The sequence below is a fragment of the Phasianus colchicus genome, chromosome 1, assembly GCF_987193195.1.
Source record: "Phasianus colchicus chromosome 1, bPhaCol1.hap1.1, whole genome shotgun sequence".
Lineage (NCBI taxonomy): Eukaryota > Metazoa > Chordata > Aves > Galliformes > Phasianidae > Phasianus > Phasianus colchicus.
Window position 1 is genome coordinate 56498000 of NC_143436.1, and position 19446 is coordinate 56517445.

At 42.5% G+C, this 19446-nt stretch overlaps 1 protein-coding gene across 1 annotated transcript; it reads left to right on the forward strand.

The window, feature by feature from the left end:
* Positions 1-2006: 2006 nt before the first annotated feature.
* LOC116226794 (protein mono-ADP-ribosyltransferase PARP12-like) lies at positions 2007-18998 on the forward strand. The gene is made up of 12 exons (XM_031589764.2): positions 2007-2614; positions 3184-3322; positions 4241-4535; positions 5938-6033; positions 7136-7259; positions 8510-8705; positions 10832-10952; positions 12129-12225; positions 13738-13816; positions 15008-15138; positions 15805-15953; positions 16691-18998. The coding sequence occupies exons 1-12, from the start codon at positions 2007-2009 to the stop codon at positions 16963-16965; spliced, it is 2310 nt and encodes a 769-aa protein (XP_031445624.2). The 3' UTR covers positions 16966-18998.
* Positions 18999-19446: the final 448 nt, after the last annotated feature.

Sequence of the window (19446 nt, forward strand, 5' to 3'; positions counted from 1 at the left end):
AGAAAAGCAACAGAGACAGAAGAAAAAAAAAAAACACACTGAAAAACCACTACATGCATCTGACACACTCATCTTGCATAGCATCTGCAGGCCTGCAAGACAGCTAGAGAACAGAGGACAGCCCAAGCTACAGGATGATGCCATAGAATCAAAAAATCACAGAATGGCTTGGGTTGGAAGGGACCTTAAAGCACATCCAGCTCCAACCCTCTGCCAAGGGCAAGACTGCCACCCAGGCCCCATCCAATCTGGACTTGAGCACATCCAGGAGTGGGGCATTCACAGTTTCTATTGGCAGCCTGTGTCCATGCCTCAGAGACAACAAAGGAGGACATAAGTGGCTATAAAATCAGAAGAAAAAAAAAAAAATCAGTCAAGAAGGTAATATTTTTTTGTTGTTCAGGATGTGTAATTGGCAGAGGCTGGAAAGAAGGAGTGAAGGACAATAATTCTGCAGCCTCTCACACTGTCCCCAAGGCTTCTGATGACATCCTTTGTTGGAGGCAGGCTACAGATTGGAGTGAACCTCTGACTGACCTAGTATAGCTGTTCTTCTGCACAGTGTACTTGTCCAGCTTCTCATTTTGTCACTCCCTTCCTGATCTCACAGGGCGAAGCAGGAAATAAAAAGAATTAAGGGGAAAGGCAACCAGATGAACCTGCACACAACAGAACCTGACTGGCCAAAAAAGGAAACAGTCCAGGTTCTTGTCCAACAAGATTCACCGTCAGTTCTCACAGTGCCCCTGCCTGCTGCTGGCACTCCAGATTAAATAACAGTACTTTGCACATTCATTTACAGCAAACCTCTGAATGAAAGTGATGCAGCACCAGCAGTAGCAGCCTGTGTCCAACAAAGGAGGATACAAGTGGCTATAAAATCAGCAGGAAAAAAAATGACCCATCGACACCCATGACTGAGCTCTCAACTAAAATATTGCAAGGCACTAGTGAAGTGTACCTCAAGTACTGTGTTCAGTTTTAGGCCCCTCACAGCAAGAAAGACATTAAAGGCCTGTGTCAGAGAAAAGCAACAAAACTGTGAAGAGTCTGGAACACAGGTCTTACGGGGAGAGGCTGAGGGAACTGGAATCGCATAGTTTGGAGGAGAGTCAGAGGAGCTCTACAATGACATGAAATGAGGTTGTGTTGAGGAGGGGGTTGGCCTCTTCTCCCAGGTAGCCGTGATGAGAAAGAATGGCCCCAAATTGCACCTGGGGAGGTTCAGGTTGGATATGAGGAATAATTTCTTCTTTGAAAGAGTAGTGACGTGTTGGAAAAGTCTGCCCAGGGAAGTGGAGGAGTCATCATCTGTGGAGGTATTCAAGAACCATGTGGATTTGGCACTGAGGGGTGTTGTTAGAGGGCGTGGTGGAGATGGGCTGATGACTGGACTAGATGGTCTTAAAGGTCTTTTCCAACCTTCATGATTCTATGATTCTTTGGTTTTCCATTGTGGAATAGTAACCCCATATTCCTCCAAGATAGATACCGGAAAGTTATTTCTCTCTATGGGACACGAGTACAGTTAGTAGCTCTCTGTCCTTCTAGGCTGAGATTCTGAATTTTTCATAGCAGTCCCAGACACCTGTAGGGTAGGTACCAAAGAATATTTCTCTGTTCAAAATGTAACTGCATGCCTGATAACTGATCATACCTCATGTTTGGTGTGGTTAGAACTAATTCACTTTCTAATGTCACAGTTTTTCATTATAGATATCTCCCCCCTAGCGATAGCCATGGAGCTATGTCAGGAGAGGGTCAGGCTGGGTATTAAGGAGAGGTTCTTCACCAGAGGGTGGTGAGCATGGAACAGGCTCTCCAGGCCAGTGATCATGGCACTGAGCTTGCTGGGATTCAAGAAGCACCTGGACAACACAGTCATACAATCTGATTTTGGGGTGGTCCCGTGTGGAGCCATAAGTTGGATTCCACGGTCCTTATGGTTCCAAGTGGGGATGTTCTATGGTCCTATGACATCACCAAAGCCCTGAGATGATGCCGCCATGAGGGCAGCGAGGGCTGCTCAGCCGGCTCAGTGCCCCGTAGGGCGGCAGCGGGGCATGACGGCAGTCCCAGCCGAGCCAGGAGCTCTCCGCTCCCCGCCCGGCCGGCACGGCCGCAGCCGCTCCGCAGCCCGCCCCTTCCCTCTGGCTCGGCCTTCCAGGCGGCAGTTTCGCTTTCGTTTCCTCGCCCTGGAGGCGAGGGAGCGGCGGAGGCGGAGCCGCTTCCGGGCCCGGCTCGCCGGGGGAGGCTCTGCTAGGAGAAATCAGCCGGGGCCGGTCATGGTGATGCCCATCCAGGTGCTGCGGGCGCTGTGCGCCGGCGGCGGCAGCCTGGAGCTGGAGGAGCTGCAGCGGCGGCTGCCGGGCCGGCCCACGGCGGAGCAGCTGGCGGCGGTGGTGCGGGACCCTCGGCGCTTCACGCTGGTTCGGACGCCCGACGAGGCGGGGGCGGCGGCGGCGACGGCGACGGTGACGGTGACGGTGCTGGTGGTGGCCACCAGCTCGCTGCGGCTGTGCCCGGAGCACGGAGCGGGCTGCCAGGGGGGCTGCGGGCGGCTGCACCTCTGCAAGTACCACCTGAAGGGCGTCTGCCGCAACCAGCAGGCCAGGTGAGGGCGAGGACCTGCGAGGGAAGCGAGGGCGTTCGGGCCTGGAAACGATGGGGCGAGGGGAGCCCTTCCTCGGGCCTCGGCCTTGCGCCGGCTGCGCCCTCCTCCTGCGTTCCTTCCATTTCCGTGTGGCGAAGGTACTTTCAAGACTGTTCTTTTTCTCTCCTCGAGGCGGAGTCAGCAGGCGTTGTGAAAGACCTGTTGTGGTTCCGCCGCTTCCTTTCTGCCTCACTGTGGCTTCCCCGCAGTTCCCTGGCCTGCCCCTCTGCACGCCAGGCTGTGTTGGTTCGTGTGGCTGAGGGCGTTTTCTGCCTTTTTGCTGCTGTCCGTGCACAGGTGTGAGCCGCAGGTCGGATGTGCCAATGCTGCTGGGTTGCAATAATGCTTTGAAGGCAGTAAATCTGAAGTAGCAAGGCAGTTATCCTCAGAGCAGTCGTGTAATTACATTACAAAGTAGTACTACGGATTTTTCTGAAACTAGCTAAGTTGGTGTGCTGTTAAAACTATTTCAAGTAGTATAAGCAGGGTACCAAATTGTGCTAATACGTTAGCTTCATCTTGCTTTGTAGGAAGGAATGCAAGTTTGTTCACGACTTCTACTCTCCCCACAACCACACTGTTCTCATACAGCATGGACTCGACAGCACTTTTAGCAGCGATGAACTCCGCCAGCTTCTGCTCCAAAATGACCCTACCCTCTTACCAGAGGTGAGCACTGTGTTCTTTGTGTCCTTCTGAGTGACCGTCACACAGTGAAAGAGGTGTGGCGTTAGCTGGAGGTGTTGGGTATCAATTTGGTTACCATAATCCAAATCTAACGCGTGAAATCTGCAACCTTTGTTCTCCTACGTGGGTAGGTTGACCCTGACTGGCAGCACGCACACTACTGCTTGCTCACTCCCATGGCCCAGAGGAATGGCTGGGAGAAAATAGGAAGAAATAAAGGGAGAAAATAAGAGAAAAAGTTTAATAAGTAGTGGGAGGAAGAAATGAAGTGTTGTTGCAAATTCACCACCACTCACTCACAAGCAGATCTATGCCCCGCCGGTTTCTAAGCACTGTCTAACTTGTAAGAGGGCACCCCCAGCCCCTCAGATCTTATTGCTGAGCGTTATGTTAGTATGATATGGACTGTCCTTTTGGCCAGCTTAGCTCAGCTTTGTCCTTTCTGCAGTCTTGCCTGCTCCAATCTGTGGAGGGAAGATAAAGCTTTGGCCGTGGTATGTTATCAGCATTTTGGCTTCACATCCAAAACACAGCAGCGTATGGGCTGCTGTGAAGAAAATTAACTCCCTGCCAGCCAGACCTAGTTCTTCTTACCATCAAATTCACATTGAGGAAATCTGCTATTCTGAAACTAGAAAACCAAAGAGTAATGGTAGCAACACAATAAAATCCACGGCCCTACATGCATGTGATTGAAAGCAAAATACCATTTGCTTGAGAATGTATCTGACATGGTTGTTGTCTGCTGCAAGATCTTTCTAAACAATAAGTGAAAACGAGAAGAAAAAACCTGTACGTCTTCTAAATGCAAATTTAAAAACGAAGCTTGAATTTAAAGAGTCCATATGAGCATATTCTACTTGAATCTTTAATTTTATTTTTTTTTTTTCCCTACCCAAGGTCTGCCTGTATTACAACAAAGGTGATGGACCTTATGGATCTTGTACCTTTAAAAAGCTCTGCACCAAACTGCATGTTTGCCAATACTTCCTGCGGGGACAGTGCCGATTTGGCAGCAGCTGCAAGAGATCCCATGACTTATCAAAGCCTGAATGCAGTGAGAAACTAGAGAGACAGGGAATGAGCTCAGATGTTATTCAGAAACTGCCATCCACTTACAGAAATATGTATGCCATACAAAATAGCAAGGGAAGCAAGCATGACACAGAAGATAACAAGTCTTCACCATGTAAAGGTAAATAGATCATAATGTCTTTTGAGAACATCAGAAGATCACTAGTTGCTATAGTCACACAGATGCCACTGAAAAAGAGAGAATAGAATTTCATGTCTTGATGTGTCACTGGCAGAGACATGTCTTAAATTGAAGCAAAGTAGATTTCAAGGCATTATGGGTGTCTAATTGATAAAGTCGTTGTTTTTATAAAAATCCTTACATTTGGAGTTAGAAAAGCATAATGGAAACTGGAGATAGGGGGATCTGTGATTTCTCTTTATGAATACACAGAAACAAAGGGCAGGGAACTGTTTATAAACTACTTTATTTTCTCAATTTTTTTTCTTTAAAGTAGCCATCATCTCGCACAAGAATTCACTGACAGCTGTATCCTAGTTGCTTCTCAGAGACACAGTTTTTTATTTTATTTTGAAGTTACTTAGAATTGTCACTAAGTATATTTAGCAGGAAAGCTAAAGGATAGCAGAATGAAAAATGCAAGTGTGTGTATGCTATTCTCCCCGCAGTTTAATTGTTTTGATTTACAGAAGTATCAAATTTTGAAACTTGACATTTATAGCTGCCTATGTTGAACAACTGTGTCGTATGCACAGATAACTCAGATCCATCTAGAAATGAAGAGGCTTTGGGTTCTATTCTTGTTTTGTGGTGACAGCTCGAAACTACTTCTGAGTTATATTTAGCAACTGTAGGATAAAGGAGTAGGACTTTAATGCATACAAGACTACCAAAGACTTCAGTGTCTTTCCAAAGGTGAGCACAGATGTACGTGTATTGCTCTGAAAGTACTGCTTCCTATTTATTTCCATGGAAGCTCCAACAAAGAGCACAATAACGCTATTTGACAGAGCAAACTCTCAGCTACAGAACTCAGTCTTTCAGTATAGTCACCACCAGTAGCTGTGTATTTTCACCAGTAATGAACAAGAGCCTGCATGTCATGCTCATAAAAATCTGCATGACCTGTTGCCACTGCTGAAAGGCAGCACCCACCACCTCACTGTGCTCACATCCACTGTTTGGTTTCCAGAAATGTTCGGCAAGCATCGATGAATGTAGGTGTGTACCATTTTTTCAGCACGGAGGAATTCAGTGACACACCTTTGCTTCATACAAACACTGCCATGTCAGACACCATTGTGATAGAGTGCCCCCCTGCTGCTATCTGTTGCATGGCAACAAAATATAACGGGATATTGATGGGAAGGTTCAGCCTCTATTGTCATGTCACCAACATCTGCCTCTGATGTCATGGGCCAACATCCTAAAATAGGAGGTGTTAATTTCAGAGCAGATCTTGTAAATAAACCCTGTTTCTAGGCATTTTCTTATAGCTACACTTCTAAGAGAACTTGTTGAAACCAGAGTACTAATAAGGTTTATAATTTCCCCTCTCTAGAGAGAAAACACAGCTCTAGCCAGGAGTCCACATCTACCAGTAATGAAGTGGAACAGATCTGTTTGTATCATCTGTACACAAGTTGTGTCTTTGAAGGTAGGTTGTGACTGTAGCAAGCTCAGTCTGTTTTTATTTTTTGAGAAAGTGGTAGAAATCTGTCACAGGAAAGGGAAGCTTATGCTTACCTATAATTAAATTGCGTTGCAATATTGAATGCTGGTATGAAAGTTTAATACACAGAGAGGAGTTGTTTAATTTTGCTTTGAAATATCTACTATTAGCCTATGTTTCAGATTGACTACTTCAGCTGGGTTCACCTAAGGGACTGCTGAATGATAGGACTCCTCCCTGTTTGCAAATAACTGCAGAAATTACTATGAAATCTGTTTTCTTCCTCGTTTCTTCTAGCATTCTTCTGTTCCATCTGTGTGAGCTCTGTATCCCTTTGAAAACATTCTGACTTGTCCAGGAAAAATGCCACTTTTGTTGGGATGTCCTTTTGTCATCCTTTTCCTTCTTGGTGTTTTTGACCTGTGGTACCTCCGTGAGGTATTGCACATCTTCTCATATGAAGTGTCTTGACTTTGCTGTTATGTTTTTATGTTGCCAGCTGCTCTACAGTGAAAGCTAGTCTGGAATTTGTGTGCATATGTGTACTGGTGGACTAGTGGACTAGTTCTTTGTTGCTATTGAGGAATGGTTGCATTCTGACTCTTGGAATGATTTCTGAGTGACACCTGTTGACTTATTGAGCCATCTCCTATCTTAAAACTGAGCGTTATTTTCATCAGTACCATGGGATTAAGTGGTTAATCTTACATATTTGGTCTGTGCTACATTAAACTACATTTGAAATAATATAGTTATATGAGCTTGTGGTCTCAGTTATTGTAAATTTTTTGTCTTTGAAATTGAGGGCACAGCTCAATCCTTTACAACTGAGCTTGTTAACAATTTTGATGGACAAAGAATATCTACTGCATGCAGAAACTGAGCTTTTGCCTGACCTCAGAAATTAAGTGTTGCTTGACCATGCTGAAAAATTCAGTACTACTGCTTGCAATGATTTCATAGCTGAACCTTTTCCATAGCTATGCATTTGATACTTTCATCAGCTAGGTGCATGTGCCTGAAATGTTGGAGTCATCCTCACAGATGTAAAAATAATGCATCTCTTTTTTTTCCCCCACTTTTATAGACAAGTGTATCAGAACTCATTTTCACTTGCCGTATAGATGGCAGATCTCTGATGGTAATACCTGGAAGGACTTGGAAAATATGGAAGAACTAGAAAAAGAATATTGTGACCCCAATAACGTCAGGTATAAATGCTTAAAAGATTTAATAATGTTTGGAGTTTGCCCTCTGGACGTGCAATAATGGACCAGGCCCTCAGTGGCTATAAATTGCTGCAATTTTATTGCATTTGGTATTCTGCTGACCTCACTTTGTTCATATGCTGTTGTTTGAGGTCTGACCTATTGTGATTTATGTGTGCCTTGGTCTGTATAGGACCATTGTGCTACCACACTTGATCTGGCTGGGATGGAGTTAAAAATTTCTTTTTAGCAACTCATACAGGGCTGTGTTTTGGCTTTGTAACTAAAACATTGTTGATAACAGGCCAGTACTGTAGCAGTTGCTGAACAGTGATTGCAAAGAGTCAAGGTTTTCTCTTTGTTTCCCCAGTTGGTCCCATTCCCCCCCACAGATGGGTAGCTGGGGGTGGGCAGGAAACTGGGAGATCTGGCCTGAACTGGCTGAAGGGATATTCCATGCCATATAATGTCATGCTCAGCAATAAAACCTCAGCGGAGAAGAAAGTTTGAGTTTTTGGCTTCCAAAGTGTCTGCTGTTCAGAAACTCACTGAGCATGGTCTGCCCATGGGAGGTGTTGAGCATTTTGTCTTAATTTGATTTTTAAATTATTTGCTCTCCCTCTTTCCTTCACTTCATAAGCTGTCCTTACCTTGACCCCCCAGTTTGCTTGCTTTTGCTCTTCCTGTTTTCTCCCTTCTGCCCCGTAGGGGCAGAGAGGGGGAGTGAGTGAACAACTCTGCAGTTCCTTGTCTGCTGGCCAGGGATGCTCTGCCCATTGTGATTTTATGGGTCTGATTCATAGACTGTAGTATTTCTCAGTCCAAAAAACTGCATAACTAGTTCCTACTGCTGCTACCATAGCAAGTCTTAATCCTGAGTGGAAAACCGCAGATGTATGATTGTATCACGTGTACTTTTGAGAAGCTGTCTTTGGTTAGAGCTTGTCAATATACAGTTTTGTCCCATGATTAGAAGTAATCTTCTCTTTCACTTTTTTATATGGAAGATGTAGAGGTAGTGTGGGATTTTCCACCTTTCCCCTCTGCCCCATCCCGTGCTGTGGAAGCACTAGATTACCCTGGGTACCTGAAGATATGAAACGTGTACAAATACAAGACAGAACTGAGATTATTGTGGAAACTGCAGATTTGTGTTCTGATCTTGAGTGATGCTGAATTAATTTGCAGTGAGCTTCAGAATCTGTATGTAAAAGTTCACAAGTTTGTTTTTTTTTTTTTTTTTTTTTAAATAGATCTGCTAGACCTATTTCTAAATGTGGCTTTATCTTCTCATATATCTCTTTCGTGGATATGCAGTCTGGATTTAAAAAGGTCAGACGTCTTTCCACAGCCTCTTCTGTGACCAAACCACCTCACTTCATTCTTACAACAGAATGGATCTGGTACTGGGAAGATGAATATGGTGTGTGGCGGGAGTATGGAAAAAAAGTAAGTGTGGAGAAATGGCAAGAATGTCAACTTTGTGCTAAGAGTGCAGGATTACTGGGAAGTGTTCATATCCTCTCTTTTGTCACCTCTTCTCTCCCTCCATGCACTTCACAGATAGGCTTTAAAGGTACAATGAGATGTTTTTCCTGCAAATATGACTAGTTTAGATGGGATGAGTCACTGCTGAGTCACAGTCGCTATTGACAGATAGATCTTCAGTGAGTCATATCAGAGAGGGTCACATAACATACATTCTTGTCACTGCTCCTAACTAAAACTTCCTCTTCTGAGATTTCAGTAGTGCTCTGTGTGTCTTTGTTAAGATCTGACTGGTGAATGTGCAGTCTCAGTGATAGTCTCCCTGCAGATTCTGCGCTGTGTAACTTCAATCTTTGTAACACTCCTTGCTTTTACTTTGGGGCAGTTTTCTCTGCTTTTCAGCTGAATAATACATTGTTTTTGTCTGAGCTACTATCATGCATCCCCCTCAGGAAGCGGCACAGGCAGGCTGGTAATAATAGACAAGGAAAAGGGTGAAGTACTTAACTTCTTTGCCTTGGTCTTCTCTGATAACTACTCATCACACAGCCCTCAGATATTTGGTTTGATAGGAGGGGATCAGGGAAACAATGTCTTTCCCACTGTAAGTGAAAATCAGGTTTGTGACTGCCCGAGGATCCTGAACATCCACAAGTCTATGGGTCACAATGAGATGCATCCCAGAGTTCTGAGAGAATTGGCTGATTTATTTGCCAAGTCACTCTCTATGATATTTGAAAAGTCGTGGCAATCAGGTGAAGTCCCTGGTGACTGAAGTAAAGGCAATGTTGTACCCATTTTTAAAGAGAGTAAAAAGGATGACCCTGGGATCCACCAATCCGTCAGTCTCATCTCTGTGCCAGGGAAGATCATGGAGGAGATCCTCTTGGAAGCTATGCTAAAGCACATGGAAGGCATGGAGGTGATATGGGAGAATAAACATGGCTTTACCAAGGACAAATCCTGCTTGACCAACCTCGTGGCATTCTATGATGGTGTCACTGCATCAGTGGACAAAGGATGAGCCACTGATGTCCTCTATCTCGACTTCAGTAAGGCCCTTGACACAGTACTCAACATCCTTCTCTCCAAATTGTAAAGATATGGATTTGATGGGTGAGCTGTTTGATGGGCAAAGAACTGGCTGCAGGATCAAGCCCAGAGAGTGATTGTCAATGGCTCAGTGTCTGAATGGAGATCAGTGACAAATGGTGTCCCCCAGAGATTAGTGCTGGGATTGATACTCTTCATCACTGCCATCGACAGTGGGATTGAGTGCACCCTCAGCAAATTTGCTTGTGATTAGACTTTCTGAAAAAGACTTGGGGGTACTGATAAGTTAGCAATGTGCCCTTGCAGCCCTGAAAACCAGTGGTTTCCTGGGCTGCATCAAAAGAATTGTGGCTAGCAGGGTGAGGGAGATGATCCTGCCTTTCTGCTTCGTGCTTGTGAGACCTCATCTGGAGTGCTGTGTCCAGATGTGGAGTCCTCGGTACAGGAAAGACATGGACCTGTTGGAGTGCATCCAGAGGAGCGACACAAATGGTCCCAGGGATGAAATACCTCTCCTATGATGACAGGCTGAGAGAGCTGGGGATTTTCAGCCTGGAGAAGAGAAGGCTACGAGGTGACCTGACAGCAGCTTTTCATTATCTAAAGGGGAGTTACAGGAAAGAAGGGGACGGACTCTTTAGGGTGTGTGGTGATAGAACAAGGGGAAATGGCTTTAAGCTCAAGGAGGGTAGATTTAGGTTGGATATAAGGAAAAAGTATTTTACAATGAGTGTGTTTAGGCACTGGAATAAGGTGATCAGAGATGTGGTTGATGCCCCATCTCTGGAGACTTTCAAGGTGAGGCTGAATCAGACCCTGGGCAACCTGATCTCACTGTGAATGTTTCTGCTCATTGCAGAGGCATTAAACTAGATGACCTTTAAGCATCCCCTTCAGCTCTAAGGATTCTATGATTCTATGCATAAAGTCTGATACAGCCTGCAGCCACCTTATAATACTTGTTGGTTTTTGAACTTGTTAGTATGTAACAGACCAGGTGAATCTTTCTTTTTCTTCTGGTTTTGGCCTGACAGGATACTGATCATGCAGCTGCCACTGTAAGCAGTAATGACCTGGAAAAAGCTTACACTGCAGGAAGTTCTCCAAAGCTGAACTTCAAGGCAGGAGTGCATGAATATGAACTGGATTTTGGAGGTATGTTCTGTTTTGTTTTTTTCTTTTTTATTTCTCTCTCTTTCCCTCTCTTCCAGGTCATTTGTTGTCTTAAGCTATGTTAATACGAGAGATCTAGTTTGCCTTTCATAACTTTGACCTTCAGTTGTACATAAAGAGAGAGCTCCTGTCAGAGTTCTCGGAACTCTCATAAGACCAGGTAATATAGCAGAGTGGCTTTCCTATTCTTCCAAACCTTTCATTTTTAAGGGTTTCTTGCGTTAGGTTTAAAAACATGTGCCAGCAAGTGAAAGACTAGCATTGCCCTTAATACTAGTACCAGCACTACAGTTGGGAAGCTTCTGGTAGAAATGGCACACTCGCTTACTCTCTCTCTAAAGATGAGGCCTCAATTTTGTTGGCTGCTACTGCCTTTTAGTTGTAAGGATGATGTGATAGCAGCTACACAATGATCCGAGACCCAGGATAGCTCTAACGTTCACTTTGTTGTGATTTGTCTCTGGTGGTGTTCAGTAAAAATGAATGGCATGTCACACCTGTCATTTATAGAGTTTGAAATCTATAAATACATGAAGGAAAACAGTATCTTGGTTGCAAATTGAGGAGGAGGGGATACAATCAATGGATCAAAAGTAGTTTTTTTTTTTTTTTTAACAGAGAAACTTTTTGTTTATTAGCTCATAGAACAAGGAAGGCAAAATTTCCATAGCTGTCAGAGCCTGTGGTTTCTTACAAAGCTAAAGGCGAAACTGAAACTGAAATCCTTCTTTGTGTTGCAGAGCAGTGCTTAAACTGAATCAAGTCTTGTGCTGCCCTACCAGCAAGGAGCTGGGGGTGCACGAGCAATGTGGAAGGGGACACAGCCAGAACAGCTGACCCAAACTGGCCAAAGGGTCAGTTCATAGGGTGTCATGTGAAACAATACATTTGGGGGAGTTGGCCAGGAGGGGCTACTGTTCCTTGGGAAATTGCTGAGTGTGGGTGTGTGGTGAGCACTGGTGTTGTACATTACTTTCTTTTATTCTTGTTTTCTTCCTTTTCTTATTAAACTATCTTTATCTCAACCCAAAAGGTCTTGCACTTTTTCTCTTTTTTTTTATTCTCTCCCCCATCCCATTCAGGAGCGCATGAATGGCTGCGCGGTACTTGGCTGCCAGGTTAAAACAAAATGTTCTGTTTTTTCTTTTTCTTCCCCAGCCATGACTCAGAAAAATCTTCGCTATAGGACAGAGAGAAAGGTTTGCAGAAGACCTAAATTTGTATCTCAGTCAGAGGTCGAAAAGATAAGAAAAAGGTAAACTGCAACTGCTTGTTCTGAGGTGATGGGTATAGTGTACTGGGAATAGTGTTCAGTGCATAGTCTTGAAGAAAAGTATTAATAAGGTGAAAGAGACCTGTTAAAACAATTCTAAAGAAATTGAGAGAAGAAGTTGAGAGTACCTTTGTTGCAACAAAGTGTTCCACCTCGGAAAAGCTGAGAAAGGCAACATGGGAGCCTTAGAGGTGAAGGAATTTTGGACTTCCTCATAGGATGTGTGCAAGTGTAGAAGACAGTTCAACGTATTGCAATGTTGTATGGAGATGCTTATAGCAGGGAGCTATTTTATTTATTAGAGCAACTGGTGCAGATGGGAGCAATAAAGCATATGAACACTAGCCTTTTCTGACATCTGAGATGCATTTCCAAAGCTTGGTATGAGTTTAGAAACAGTTACTGTGAGAACAACCAGAGGATCTGAGAGGTAAGCAGTAGTTGGCATAAGTGGATCAAAAGGTGGAAGTCTGAAAAGGGAAAAGTTCTATATAATTCCATTTAACAACCAGCTTTTTTAATGCATTCCCTTGCAGCGCACTGATTTAAACACCACAAGAAGGAGCAGCAGCTAAAGACTAACTAACTGAAATGGTGGTGGAAGAAAGTGAGGGCTGTATCTGTTCTGTTCCTGATGTAGTGGATGCATTTCTACATTGCAAAGCATACGTTCATATGTAGTGAGGCTTTTTTGTGCGCGTTTACAACTAAGAAAACTAGTTTCATGTTTAGTTCAGTGTGTGTCAAAATTCTTTGCTCATTTGGCATCTTGCCTCCTGCCATAAGTCTTGACATAACAATGTGGAAAAATATTTTCATCTACTGAACTGAAAAGCCAATTCTGAAATGTTTCTGAGTGTCTTAAGTTGCCTATTTTCTCCCTTATCTTGGCAAAAATGCTTACTATCATATTGTTATGGTTTGATGTTATTTTGTTGGTATTCAACATTATAACGTCATGCAGTGCATTGAGAGTTGAAGAGGTAATGCTGCAGTTCTGTGCACTGCTGATATTTCCGGGCCCTTAGTCTCAGAAGAGAAGAACGAACTGCAACTGCCAGAAGATTTCATTTTTCCATTTCTGTTTGGAGGGAAAGCCAAAATGGGCTGGAGTCAAAGACTTCCCACTCTTTACTCTCTGGCTGCTTCACCTACAGCGATAGAGTAAGGACTTTGGTTTTGGAAACTCTCTTTTTTGCATTTTATTTGATTTATTAGCTTCAACTTCAATCGTATTGTATTATCTCATATTCTGCTACTATATTTAGGAAACTAAATTGTTGGGTTTTTTTCCCTTTAGCTTGCTGCCACTGTGTTTTCTCATCCACGCCCATCTCCCTACCTCTTCCATTTCCCACCCTCCTTTCCCAGGGCACAGATCTGTGGGCACCTACACTTCCTAATCTCAGAAATTAGGCCAAGCCATGATACATATGTACGTAAAACGTAAGGATTTGTTTTAATTGCCTTTTCATACTGTCTTGTACTATACAGGGGCTTTAAGAATATAGAAGAATTTAAGAGGATTCCATCTCACTGGGACAAATCTGCTCTGCCTGAGCTGGGATTCAAGGTTTGGAGCTTTTTGTTTCATTTTTCCATCAGTGTTCTTGCATGCAGGCTTGTTAAATCCAGTGCCTTTGTTGATGAGTAATTGAGAGTAATGTAATGCAGAGGGATTTCTCAGTTTGAGCCTGATGTCACACTGGGCAGGCCAAGAGGTGAAACTGGAACCAGGTCAAAACTAACAAATAGCGATAGTATAACTAAGGTAGCATTGACTTTCACAGCCACGTATTTATCCCAGTCCTTGGCAAGTTTGCCTGAAGGCAGATTACAGTATTAGCAAGACTATTACTGATGCCCAAGGTGCTTAGTTTGAAAGAAGTCCAACATGTCCTGAGGCATCGGAGATGAATCATGCCTCTAAACTTCAGGGTAGCCAAGCCCTGAGGTTTATATAAGTAGACAGTCGTGCATCTGTGGAGCACCACTGAAATGAGCAGAGTTCATGTTGGCATGAGGGTGATAGCATAACAACAGTGAAGTGAACTTTTGTACCTCTGTAACACACCCAGCTAATAACTGCATGGTTTACCTTATTGACTCTCTGCCTTCTTCCACCACCATCTCAGTCAAAGATAGTAATTATACCTATAGAAAAAGCCTGACAAGAGGCTTGAAAATTGTCAACCTGCAAAATGGAAGACAGGCAGTGTAGTTTGTGTTCATTGGCTATAGGGAAGTACAAACAAAAAAGAATTAAGGTGCATTGCTGTTGATCTGCTGCAACATAAATTTTCTGTTTTTATTTATTTTTAGGGAACTGGCTCAGGGGGCAATACTGGTGGTATGAGGATGGGTGGGCTAGATGATCTCAGAGGTCTTTTCCAACCTTAATGATTCTATGATTCTAGGTACTGATTACTTCTGAGTACTCAGGTACTGTTCAACAGATGCAGATGCATGTATCTTGGCCTAAACAGTAACAGGGGTTGTTTGCAAAAAAAATATGCTGCTCATTAACATCCTTTGGGCAAGCAAGCTGGGTATTTTAACCCCAAGGAGTTCCTGTTCCCTAGTTGAGTTCACTTTTATACAGTAGGGATCTCTAATCTGCCTTTTTTACAAGAGTATTTTTGCCACTCATCTCTCTTTTTCACAGAAAAGACTTTGAAGGTTTGAGCGATCTGCCTCTATTTAGACTGGCTTTGTTATGATTTAGTAAAAGATGACAGCAGTGTTTCAATCTCTTCCCATACAGCTGATTGATCTTGACAGTTCTTCTGAAGAATACAACAAAGTCAAGGGGGACTTTCAACGCACAATGCCAAAAACACAGATTAAAAAGATTTGTAGAATTCAGAACCCATCTCTCTGGGAACTGTATCAATGGTACGTGTAAAATACTGCTCTGGTGTGCATGCATGAAGTTTGTTGTCTCTGCAGTTAGTTGTATGCTACAGATAGCTATGCATTCCTAAAATGCAGCTGCATTTCAGAATCTGTTTCCACTTTTCCATGGAAATATCTGTTCAGAATCAACACTGTCGATAAAGAGGTACCAGCAAAACCAGAACTCAGTCAAGAATTAGAGCTCAGAATATTCAGATGAGCTCTGTGGGAGTGAATGGTTCTGATGTCTGCTAGGCTTGAGTCTAGGGCAGCTGCTTTCCACTGAAGCCTTGAAGCTGGGCCTCAGCTCTTTCTGCCAGAAACACTGGTTTGTAGCTGGTCAAAACTGAAACAGCTTTCAAAATTGAAAGCAAGACTCACTGAAGGAAAGCCTTACCATGAATTCTTGTGTTTAGCAAAAAACTGATAGCAGTTCCTCGACACCCACTAAATAGTGAATGGAACAAAACATTTTCAGTTATTTAATATCTGGAGGCATTTGTGTGCAATGAAAGCGTGTTTGTACCCAGCTAGAAAACACAATATCTTGTTTGCTCAAAGCTTAGGTCTTAATGTAAAGATCTTCAGAGTTTGTCTTTGAGTGCTAGTACAGCTGGAACCTATCTAGCCACTGTGGAACTACAATGATGCTGCTTCTCATTATAGGCAGAAGGAACAAATGCAGAAGAGCAATGGTGGAAAGACAGACGAACGTTTCTTATTTCATGGAACCAGTAAAAAACACATTGATGCCATCTGTCATCAAAACTTTGACTGGAGGATCTGTGGCCTTAATGGGACAGTCTATGGCAAAGGTTGTTTTTCAGCTCTTTTGCTAACTTTAGGCTTGCTAAAAAATACACAGTAGTCACCACAGATGTGTAAAACTAGAAGGAGGATGCTTGGCCAATCTGGGGCTGACTGTGGACAATATTGCTGACTTTGATCAGCAATGATCGTTTGGTGCTAAGGCATAATGGAAGGCCATTTTGTTATGGTCCACACCTACTTCTGTTCCAATTTCTTCCAGCTCCTACAGTAGGCAACATGGAATTACAGAGTAGCTTGTTGTGTATTTTTTTTTTTTTTTTTTTTTTTTGCCAGGAACATAAATACCATCCTTGTTTTTATTGCCTTACTAGGAAATTATACCCATCATTCTGTATACACAAAAGAATCAACAAATCAAGAGAACAAGTCAAGAGACAGGCTGTCCACTCACCCAGCTAAATACTCAGAAATTACTCTCAAAAGTTGTTTCTATGAGTATTAGTAGCCTGTGTCAGGAGAGAATCCTGTAGTGGAAGTCTGAAGTCAGAAGGGAAGCCTTTGACAAAAGCAGTAATATTTAGAACATCACCTGTTTGGCTTTTTAACATGTATACTATCAAGAATAAAAGGGTAGGTAATACACAGTGGTTATTTTCACTAAGAATGATAGGTAATGAAAAGTAATCTGGGAATTTTGTTGTGCATTTGCTTTTACACTGTATTCTTTCTGTCTCTGTAATTTTAGTATTTTAGCAACTCTGTCTTGATGTCTTTTCTGCAGGAAGCTACTTTGCAAGGGATGCATCATATTCTGATGCCTACTGCAGGGAAGGTTCATGCAGCAAGACCATGTTTCTGGCACGAGTGTTGGTGGGAGAGTTTACTGTTGGTAGGTCGAATTATGTTCGTCCTCCCCTGAAGGATGACCAGAACTTCTATGACAGCTGTGTGAATAGCTCTTCAAACCCTTCTATCTTTGTCATCTTTGAGAAGCAGCAGGTTTATCCAGAGTATCTCATAGAATACTTGGACCAGGCATGTGCAAGAATGCTGTAGCAGCAATACAGGTCATCATTGCGTGTAGCTCAAATAAACATATTTATCTTGATGTAACTGAGGAAAGTGATTTCTAGAAGTCATATAATTGGGTTGATGAGCGCTCAGACATTTATCCTATACTTTCTGTGCTGTGGAAGTCAAGGAGTAAAAAGACACAAAGGATATTTTAGAATTAAAATCCTCTGTCTGTTTTAGCAGGTGTCAGCTTTTCCTGTACTACAGTGTTCTGAGGTTTCTGTGCGTTTACTAGATGGATTCGCTGATGTTTGTAACATGAAGGTTGGCTGTAATTGCCAAGTTTAAATAATATTCTATTACAGCTGCTTCAGGATAGATCCTTACCAGTGTTCACTGTTCAGAGGCTGCCCCCTTTCTACCTTTTTTTGACTCAGAATTTGATGATTAAACCTGTTTTTTTTTTAATAGACTTCTACAACAGTAGACATTAAAGTGTTTGCAAATGAGACTGTATAATCTGTCTCTTCTACTCAAGTCATTGCCTAAATTATTAACAGCACTGTTTTTCTGATTCTACTTAATCTTCATAACATAGCTGCAAAAATTAAACCTTTGTTGAGAAGGAGCAGGGACTTACTCTCACTGGTTGATTTTCTCATTTAAAAGAAGTAACAAAGTAATGAACCAGAACAAGGGTTGCTTTGAGGTGCGGAACTTAAACAAGTGACTTTTTACCAATAACTACTGTACTTCAAGTTTGTGAGAGCACAAATTTTTAATGACTTTTGCTGTGCCTACAGATGAGAGAGTGCTGGCATACACAGAGTGAGGAGATGAGAAAGCGACTCACCTCATTCTAGAATATTATGCTTGGGAGTGAAATGCAATGCTTGCACTGCTTATTTAACAGCACACTCTTTCTTTGAAGTATCCTTGTGATTCTGTTGTAACTGTTGTTATGAATGAGTATCTCTTGCTTCCATTAGATGTGTTTAGTTGCAGGAAACAAACTAGTTACCTATGTAACCAAGGTATCTAGACTTGCTGGAGAAAAGCATTTAACTGTGAGTAGTCTTCAGGTGCAGAGCTGAAGCTGTTAAAAATCTCAAGACTAAGCTGAATATTTAACTACTCTCAGCAAAAGATGTTAAATGTTAGCGCTGAGCAGTCAGTACATGCTGATAAACAAGAATCTTGAACTACTGGGCATTTCTTAGGATGAAAGCTGCTGATGCATAGATACTTGGCATCCTGCATTTATTGCTACGTTAATGCTTCTGAAAGAGTACATGCTAACTACAGATTATAAAAACTTCAAGACATGTTTGTATATGTCATAAAAACCTTCTCTCTACATCTACTCTAGAAACATTTCTTTCCAGTTCATCTGAATCCTGATTGACTGGTGGATGTTGGGCTACTTTGTACTACTTGCACTGTGAGCTAGGAGCTGAGCCACAGTTAGCCAAACAAGCCTGTGCAGAAGCTCTTTTTATATAAACTGTAAAGCAAGCAGCAAAATACCTAAATGAAAATATCCTCATTCATATGTTTAAATCCAGGAAGTATGTGGAAAAGCACATTGGCTGTATTCTTTCTCTTGAAAGATTTGTAGTAAAACATGAGAAATCTCACCTCAGCAAGTAATACATTCATTAAGGGCAATGTGATGTATGAAAGCTTGAACTACTTGTGCAAAGTAAGACTTCTGCCAAAACATGTTATCTGTATGTTCATGGCAAATAAGAAGGCTGATGGTGTGCCTTCCGTGCTCTGAACATAACCAGCTATGAACTGATATAGCCAAAGCCAAGGTAAAACTGTTTTATCCTTTTGCCAGGAAACATGCAAAAAGTTGAGATATTTTTAATAACAATTTTGATGGTTAATTCAGATACAAACAATATTTTTAGAACTTTTATTAGTGTGTGTGGGGCTGGGTTTGTTACTTTTCTATTTGTTATTTCTCCAGTAACATCCAAGAGAGAAAAAAATTACCATGTTTTCCACTCTTCAAACTTTAGTGGAAAGTTTCCCATGTATCATAAATTAAAAGGTACTTGATTGCTGAATTTATTGTGATGTGTTTTTTTCTCTTTTTTCCCCACTCTCTGAGTGCACCACACTAGGTGACCTTTCTGATTTCTTGGAAGCTTCCTTAAAGATACTGTTGCTAACCAGTGGAGTATCCCCTACAGCTTTTAGGATTGAATTTAGAAACAGAGTCATTTGCCCTAAACCCAAGCTTTATACAAAAATTGGTATTGAGCCTCTTTTCTGAATGCTAAGGATCTCTCTTTACTACTTAAGACAAAAGAAACTGAGCATGAAAAATGCCATCATCTTTCACTTTTTCCACCTCTTGCTCACTCCTATACCACATGAGGAGAAGGATAAGCTATAAAAATTGTTTCCTTATCCTGGTAGCACATCCGTTCCATCAAGACAGATGGCAAGTCAGCAGAAGGTATATGCAGTTTGGGCTGTGCCTCTGCCCCAGGCAGGACAGAGGTCTGGAGC